The sequence below is a fragment of the Lycium barbarum genome, chromosome 8 (genome assembly GCF_019175385.1).
Source record: "Lycium barbarum isolate Lr01 chromosome 8, ASM1917538v2, whole genome shotgun sequence".
NCBI classification, from domain to species: domain Eukaryota; kingdom Viridiplantae; phylum Streptophyta; class Magnoliopsida; order Solanales; family Solanaceae; genus Lycium; species Lycium barbarum.
The window spans coordinates 122,630,546-122,639,794 of NC_083344.1; the positions used below are offsets into that span (position 1 = coordinate 122,630,546).

Genomic DNA, 9,249 nt, shown 5'->3' on the forward strand with positions numbered 1-9,249 from the left:
TTTGTACTCAGGTAATTTTTTCGAAACAAAATCTTTGTCAAATTAACTAAACAGAACGGTATACTTAAACCGGAATTTAGTCATATCATAATATTTTGAGTTTAAAAAAACATGTAAAATGTTACAAAAAAGTTAATACAAGGGAGGTAAACATATTATCATAAACCAAAAGGAATGTTAGTATTACAAAGCCAAACTAGAGACCTTAAAAGGGAAAAAAGGAGGAAAACCAGAGAATATGACAGACTCAGTTGCTAGCAGTTAATCCCACCATCTAAAACTATCGCACATCCGCGAATTATCCTAAATAACGCATCATTTGGTGGAGAAAAAGATACCGAGCATACAAGTTTTTCTGCTAATAAATAAGTCAAATATCAACATTTGTTTATGAGCAGATGATTGTTTAATTGCCAAACACTAATAATCACCAAATGTCTATTGTGTTACGCTGACTTAAAATGTTTATCCAAGTAAGATATGGCAACAGCAGCATGGAGGGCTGCTCCTATTGGAAGAACGTCTTCATCAATGGTGAAGTACGGGGAGTGCAAACCTTTAGTAGCAGATTTGGTTGTTTTATTTTGTGTCCCAATGAAAAAAAATGCAGTTGCCATCCTTTGGGAATAGAACCCAAAGTCCTCTGCAGCCATCAAAGCTGGAGAATGCTGCACGTTCTTATCACCAAGCAAGATTTCTCCAACTCTTTTACTATGATCATACATCGTGGGATCATTTATAGTTGGTGGATATGGCCTCATTTCCTCCATGAAATCAACAGTGGCAGAACATTGATGTACGCCTGCTTGAGTCTCGATGATCTGTTAGTAGCAAGTATTTCAAGTGTTACTCATTGACAGTAACATTTAATTATAGCAAACAATACTAGAAAACTGGTATATGGTGAGTAATGTGGAAGAATTCTGAAAAAGTAAAGCACTAGTTGCACAATTATATGTTGACCCTTCTATTGCCTGATATTTCAGAAGAAGCTACCAAAGCTACAGTTTAGAGAGAAGCTCAAAGAAAGTCGGAAAGTCTCCAAAACTTGAGGAGGGACTTAGTCCCTTCACAAAATTTTGATAGTACCTCTTTGATCCTCTGCTTAAGATAGGAATATCCTTCTAATGTCATGAACCGGAAGGTTCCACCAAACCTTACACTTGCAGGGATTACATTACCGGCTTGACCACCATCTACAAATGCAACAGAGAGCACCTACATGTAATAACGAATCAACAGAAGTCATTAGATCCCTCTGCTTGGAATTTAGGATTCTGAACAAAAAGCAAACTATATTCTAACTGTTGACAAATACCCTAGGCTCTGAAGGATCAGTTTCTCGAGAAACAAGTTGCTGGAGTGCAAGAACTGTCATAGATACAGCCAAAATTGGGTCCCTTGTTTTATGTGGTATTGCTGCATGGCCGCCTTTCCCTTGCATTATTGCAGTAAACCTGCTAGAGCCAGCCATAATAGGCCCAGGTCTTGAACCAATAGTGCCTACGGGCATAAATGGCCAGACATGCAAGCCAAACATTGCTTGAAACCCATCTAATGCTCCTTCTTCTAACATATAGGAGGCACCCGCATATCCTTCTTCTGCAGGTTGGAAGACAAGCTTAATTGTGCCCTTCAGTTCAGAGTGAAGTATTACCCAAATCAGTTTAATTAAAATAACATGGTTAATTCATCACAAATAATAATATTTCTCCTACCTTCAACTTGTCCCTTCTGTCCTGAATCAATTTAGCTGCTCCAAGTAGCATGGTAACATGAGCATCGTGGCCACAGGCATGCATTTTGCCATTGATCTTGCTTTTGCACTCCCAATCTACCAGTTCCTTTAAAGTTACACTTTGAATCAGTTAGTCCAGCCATTGTAGAGGAACTCTTGACATTTGACTAAGCACTGATTGAGCAAAGATGAAAATAAGAGCGACTTTTGTGGTCATTCTTTTTCCCTTCTCCCACCAGTGACGGTGGGGGTCATAGGAAAGAATAGTGTGACTTCGAGTAATGCTCAACAAACTATGACATATTTATAACTCTGCTTACCAGCAAGTTAAAGAAATCAATGATTTGATTGTAACCTAACATGTTACACTGATATGCCCTATTATTCTCACACACAAGTATGAAATAACTTATATAGTGTATTTGTGGTGTAATCATCAAATGGAAACTAAGGCAGGCATCATATCAGTGTCCTACAATTTCCTCAATGGCAGTTTTAACAAGAAAGACAAAAGATCCACAATGTCAACATCTTAGCAGCTCTCAACACTGAGGAATTTGCTTAGAAATGAGGGAGGTGAGGACAACAAAACATGTCAATAAGCTAGTAAATGAGTCCAAGAGGATGAACTAATGGTAATTTCAAGCAGACTGACACAGTAGTTTGGTCTCCACCACGAAGAATAAGAGTAACCTTCTTTAAGGAAGACCAGGTTTAACTTTTTAGGGGCTCATGTTGGAGATGCTATGGCAGACTAGATCTGTTCTTCGAGCACATTTTTAAAATGTTTAACCTTAGAACTTTAAGTAGAGTTTGCTAATTGCTAGACATTCCAAATTCTGACTACAGAATGACTGAAAATCTCTCTCACCAAGCACTTCAATCACTACATAGAGTTCACAGGTTGAATTATAACATTACTTGTTCTATAAAGATCAGCTTGGGGCTGATCACTTACCCTCCAAGCCTGTGCAGTGTTGAGAACCTCATTACCCTTAAAGTTACTTTGAGTATCCTAACCTTACTTCAAATATCTCTGGCTTGTTTTAGACCACAAGTTTCAAAAGTCTTCTTTTATTTCTTAAACTCCGTGCCTAGTCATACTATATCACATAACATTGGGACATAAGGAGTATCAAATAATTAAGCCTTTGTTTCGTGAAAGCAATTACTACCCCCCACCCAACCCCACCATTAATGCAATCATCTAACCAAAAAAAAAAAACAATTGGATGGTCACTAGGCTGCCAGAAATGCACAATACTGTAAAAAGATTAATAATTTCATTGTTTTTGAGTTGCATGCAGAAAATATAACTATAACAAATCAGCTTTTCATAAGAATTGCCACCCCAACACAAGAATAAGCCTACTTATTAGCAAAAACAACAACAACATACCCAGTGTAATCCGACAAGTGGGGTTTGGGGGAGCTAGAATAGCAACTAATAAGGGCAACACAATAATGTGATTCAAAACAAAATAACAAGGAGGCAAAAAGCAAGAAAGAGACCTGAATGGGGAGAGCATCCATGTCAGCTCTCAAACCAAACCAAGGTTGAGCACCAGACCCAATAGTCCCCACCAAACCTGTTTTAGCCACTGGCCACAAGTAGTTGATCCCAAGCGAGTCCAGCTCATTTCTGATGAGTTGGCTCGTTTCGTATTCTTGAAAAGACAGTTCAGGGTTCTCATGGATTCTCCTTCTTAGCTTTCTCAACCAATCCAAGAACTCGGGTTGCCTCGCCGATTCCAGAACCTCCCTTAGAGATCCCAAATCAGTATCATCTACAGCCCATGAATTGTAGGGAAAACTAGTGCATAGCAGAGCCAATACGAGGGTCAAGTTTATGCCAAACGAATCCATCCCTGGAAACAAAAAGTCCTTGCACTCCAAAACAACTAAAAATGTTTTGGTGTTGCATTTTATTTTCGACAAGGGGCCAAAGTTGCTTTGAATTAAAAGACCCCTAAACAATTATAAACCTATAACAGCATTAGTCATTTAAATAATAGTTGATTATTATAGATAAAAAAAAATATGCATAAAATCTATTTTTTATTTTTTAGCAATGTAAAAAAAATAACAAATTATTTAAATTTTAAATCTCAAGGATATAAATGCTTCACTAACTAAACATTAAAGAAAGTTAATACAATTTTAATAAACTCATAACTCAATGTATATAGTTTTAAGCTTCAAGGCACACATTTTAAATCTACAGTACTTAAAAATTAAATTCTTTCAAGATTGATGGGAGAAATTTTATTGTAGCTTGTTTCGTAGAATCCAATATCTAGTGGTGATAAAATGCTTGAATTTACGAAGATTTGCGTCTAAATTTTCAGCAAACGGATATCCAATTGCTTTCCCTTGAAGGGAATCTAAGAGTTGAATTGTTAAATCTTCTAATCTAGTCAAGTAACAATAGGTTGAGGTTCTTCGTCAATACTTTCATTGTCGACTTAAGCTTCCATATTCTTGAGCTTGTTCTCCCGCTCCAATGACATGGGCAATAATCTCTTCATCAGTGAAAGCTTCAATGATCGGAAGTGTTGCATCAAACTCCACATATGTATTTTATACAATATTCTGTCATAAATATAGTATATTAAGGTATGAAATTAAATATTTGGTCAAAATCTATGCTACTTATTATTGGTAATGATTGATATTCTATTTTTATAAAGATTATTAATAATTATATCACCAAAAAAAGCAGATGGCTGTTATATGGGGGGTGATTTTACAAAAAGTCTACTGTTATAAAGTTATTTGTTGATGTTATAGGTAAAATGTTTTTTATAGAGAATTAAAATATAACATAAAAAATCGATTCCGAAAAATCTTAGCTATCATAGAGAGATGCTGCTATACGCGGATGCCGTTATAGAGAGGTCTAGTTGTACTCATAAAACAGTTGACTTGCGAGCAAATCGACATTTTCGACTAGGACGAATGAAAATTGCAGAAGTGACGAACACATTAATTCACAATTCACTGAAGTTATCCGATTTTTAGCTTAATTCATAGCTCTAATAGCCGACCTGTGTGCAATTCAACTATTTTATGAGTATCTACTACCTTACATCAGTACAAATATCTGATAACTATGTCCTAAATAAACTATACAAACAAATGATAAGAAATTACTTTTTTTTGTCTCGGTTGAGACAAACACACTAGTTTCTCGGCACGTGTATGTTGAATCATGTAATAATAGATAAGTCTATAAAATAATATTAATATTATTAAAATAAAGGTTTGAATACATAATTATACGTGAAAAACAAAGTATAAGTTTCTATGAATGATCAATGTATCATTGCGTCATGACTTTTTTGTCAAGGTCAAAATTGTTGGATACCGTTTAAACTTATGAAGATGCACAATCAAAATTTAATTCGATACCTATGATTGTTTTTACTTATTTTGATTTTACAAGTTACAAACATGTAATGAAGCGTATCTCACATAATACTTCTTTATTGACAATATTCCTGGTGTATGTTCTTTTCATCCATTTTGGTTGCTCTATAACAGGACTCTTGTTGTTGGTATTGATATTCCTCTTGAAAGTGTAACATAAAGTTGACCAATTGAAAAAAGAACTAGTGGTAGATAAATTCAACATAGGTGATTGCTTAACTCCACACCTCATTTATCGTCATTGCATATCATAACCGTACATTAAATTATTTTCAAATCCAATTGTTGATGTTACCTTTGATTTGTTGATTATTTTGGCACTTGGTCACAAAGTATCAAGACCCTTTTGATACTTTAAAATAAGGCATCTGAGGCACGTACATTGCATGTGTATGTCGAGTTATGTAGTACAAGATTTTGTAAACTACTATTAATATTGCTAAAATAAAATTTTAAAATAATACCGATGAAATTAAAAATAGTATACAACTTTTTTGCAAATGAATGTAACTCGCCGTATAGTGACTTGTTTGCTGGGATCAAGATAATTGGATATAATTTAAACCTAGAAAAATGAAAATAAACAATAATTAGATATATGTGATTATTTTACGTTAGGATCAATTCTTACGGTACAACGCTACCGCATGATCTAGAGTATGAAAGAAGGTCATTTTTCCCCTATATTTTAGCAGCCTCCCAATTATAAGTGTGGCGTGCAACATACCCATCAGTCGGACTCTACTTAACACAGCTTCGTAGACTCCTTGGGATACATGAACCTAGGCTCTGGTACCAATATTGTCATTTCCCAAACCTTGGTGGGGTGAATTGACACCGGATGTCTTAACCTAACCAAGCAGACCAGCTCTACATGATCAAGGAACATGACATAAACAGGAAACATCAAGGAAGATCAGACGTGAGACATTACTTTTCATAAAGAGAACTTTTTTTCATAGATAAAGGAGATATTGTAGCTTCAATCATGAGTCTTAGCATGCCCAAAAGGAAAGTGAGCCAAAACATATATACATATGTAGAGTGAGCAACACAGGTCTATGAAGCCTCTAGGATAGTGTAAGAACGGTAAAAGTGTCGGGACAGGTCCTCGGCATTCCAAAATATTTATATGCATTACAAAATTACTAGACAATGGCCAAGTAGTAAGTGGGGCTCACTAATAACATATGAACGTGTGAGATATAGCCTAACGTGAAAGCTTGTCATCCTGAATGTCTGAACCTGCATAGTGAAACGCAAGCACCCTGTAAAAGAGACGTGAGTACTATGGAATAACACTCGTATGATAAGCCAAATATAATAATAAAAGAGAGGAGCAAGCTCATGAAATGAATGAAACATAGTATCATCATAGCACAAAGGGGCTAAGAAACATCTTTCTGAGTTATTAAGCACAATTACCTCTTTTAGTCTTTGGGATACTATATGCCTTATTCGGACCTTCATGCCTTAGCAGAGTCATATTATAATAGTGGATACTATATGCCATATCTGGGCCTTCGTGCCCTAGCACAGTCATAATATAAGGATACAAAGTCGAGTACTTACATTCTTGTGGATCACATTACAATAGCGTTTTTGGGATACATTAAGCGTTGTTCGTTTCAAGATAATAGCATTTTGGGAAGTGTTCCATTGTAACATTCATGAACAATAAACATTTCCATAAGAGAGATTATGAACACATTAGGGAGGTATAATAAACATATAGCAATGGAAACTACCAAGAGAGAATACATAACATGGTCTTTGATAATGATTCAAGGCTTAAGACATTTCATGGACTCGTGAAAGGGAACTTCGGGTAGGAGGACATGCTATAGAGGGGGAAATAAGGTGGTTTAGCCTTACATACCTCAATTCCAACCCTCAAACATACAAAGATTAATCTCTTCTCCCTTAAGACTCCAATCCACAATAATAAACGGTAGAACGAGCTAACATTAGGAAGAGTATGCGGACAATGCCATTTTTATAAATCATAGAGTGAGCTTGAACTTCTACGGGTTACCCGAACCTTTACAAGCACCATTAAACCAAGGACAACCCCCATACCCTTCTTTTGCATCTCATTCAACCATCAAAATTTGGACCTTTCAATCACATTCCCATAAGTACTGACTCTAAAACATGCTTAAAATATTAATATATATCCATGCATGAAGATAAGAGAGAGTCCTTACCTTAATTGAAGAAAATCCCAACTTTCTTTTTGGATGAAACCTTTGAATCTCTAGAATTTCAAAGAGAATTTGTTGTTAGAATCGTGTAATAGTTGAAGGTATTAACATAGGAGACGTTAAAGAACACTTACTTTGAAGTAGGATGAGTGACAGATGAGAAAAGACCAGCCGAAATCGAGTGAAAGAGTGGAAATGAAATAAAATTTTGGAATCTGCACATTTATTGGCCAGTCCACAGACGACTTGCGGCGGCCACATATGGCCCGCATCTCCCTCATACGGTCTGCATATCGGCCGCATGTTGACTTCCAAACAAATTATCCTCCCATGTATGACTGACATACGGGATGTAAACCCATCACGCGGTCCGTACGTTGACCCGCATCTAGACAACTAGAATTTCCCAAAAATTCAAACTTCTTGACTCTTTCACATGTGACGTGATATGCAGCTCATATATTCCACATATGGCCCACATCTAGCTTCTGTAGATCAACTTCAGAGACTTGAAAGTTTCTCTATTTTCTAGACCTCAATAGTCAGTACGACATACGGACCGTCAGTAACAGTTGTGGCCCATATGTTGATCTCATAAGCCACACCAGTGACTTGATTTTTCATCCAACCTTAAGTGATTTTCACACCCCACATTTGTTTCAACATGCGGCTGGCATGCCACTCATGCAGCTACATCCCAAGTTGTGCCTCGGCCCAATTTTCCCAAACTTGGTTCTTCCAATCTTTGTCCACTCCAACCTTGTGCAACACCATTCTACACTTACTCCTTGAGTTTAACATTTGATCACAATCACATTCCCCTTGTTTAGGTTGAATCAACATTAAACGAATCAAACCGTTGTCTGAAAGTATGGGTTGTTACGTACATGAGTATATGAGTCTTTGATACCTGTTAGGATTAGACAACTCTTATGTGCTCAAAGAATCAGATTCTCAGAACAATTTGCGTAAGAAGGTAACACATCAGAATGTAAATTCAACACAAGAATTTTCAAGTGGAAAGTTCCCTGTTTTCTTATAATTTGTTTAAATATCTAATAGAGTTTTTTTTTTTTTTTAATTTACTTATTATGACTAACAAAATCATAAGAACAATTCTAAGCAGTTCTTTTCGGTAGTTACATCAAACAATATATGCTTACATTAACACAAACTTTATTTTGGAAGTAAAACAATTAGAAAGGGGAACAAGTTGATGGAGTAGCATGCAAGCATGGCAGTTCAATCATCACCAACAACGAACACATTAATAAGCATGGATGGCTTCTCATATATTTCACAAATAAATGAATAGTATGTCCTTGAGGAATAAAATGTTCTTTCTCCTCGATTAATCTCTAATATTTTTATTAAAAAGAAATATGTAATTAGTTATCGGAAATTTCCCCTTTTGAATCATCGCTCTTAGTTCTACTTTAGCTTGCATGGACTATAGTGAACTAGCATCTTATGTTTATTAGTACCTGGATTTAATGCTATTTCAAAATGTACTTTGCCATTAAAGATTAAAAGGTTATGAATTTTCTCTAATCTAACTTACTTTGCATTTTGAGTCACCTGGTAGTTAAGGCTGCTAAAATACTTATTATTGAGGCTCCTGACTTGTATCTATGTATGTCAAAGTCCTATATCCAATGAATATACTCTGCCCATTAGTAGCAAAAGCCTTCTGTTGTTATTATTCATACAAAATCTTGTGGAGCTGCTAATTCAAAAGAAATTGGGTCTTGATTTTGTCCCTGACTTAGATGAACTTTCAATTATACGTATATGTTAATGTGTCTTGGGGTTTTAATATGCATTATCAAGGAGAGGGCAAGTATCAGTTGAACTACTGCAAAGAACATTTTTTTTTCC

The 9,249-nt window shown here is 35.8% G+C and overlaps 1 protein-coding gene and 1 long non-coding RNA gene across 2 annotated transcripts; both read right to left on the minus strand.

Annotated features, from left to right (window-relative positions):
• Positions 1-132: 132 nt before the first annotated feature.
• Positions 133-3,668, minus strand: LOC132607064 (IAA-amino acid hydrolase ILR1-like 3). The gene is made up of 5 exons (XM_060320860.1): positions 3,251-3,668; positions 1,719-1,844; positions 1,319-1,633; positions 1,090-1,218; positions 133-821 (listed from the first exon to the last, which is right to left on the minus strand). The coding sequence occupies exons 1-5, from the start codon at positions 3,602-3,604 to the stop codon at positions 447-449; spliced, it is 1,299 nt and encodes a 432-aa protein (XP_060176843.1). The 5' UTR covers positions 3,605-3,668; the 3' UTR covers positions 133-446.
• A 1,909-nt stretch (positions 3,669-5,577) lies between these two features.
• Positions 5,578-7,611, minus strand: LOC132605392 (uncharacterized). Its single transcript, XR_009569170.1, has 3 exons — positions 7,506-7,611; positions 7,375-7,424; positions 5,578-6,435 (listed from the first exon to the last, which is right to left on the minus strand). It is a non-coding gene; the product is annotated as an uncharacterized LOC132605392 (long non-coding RNA).
• Positions 7,612-9,249: the final 1,638 nt, after the last annotated feature.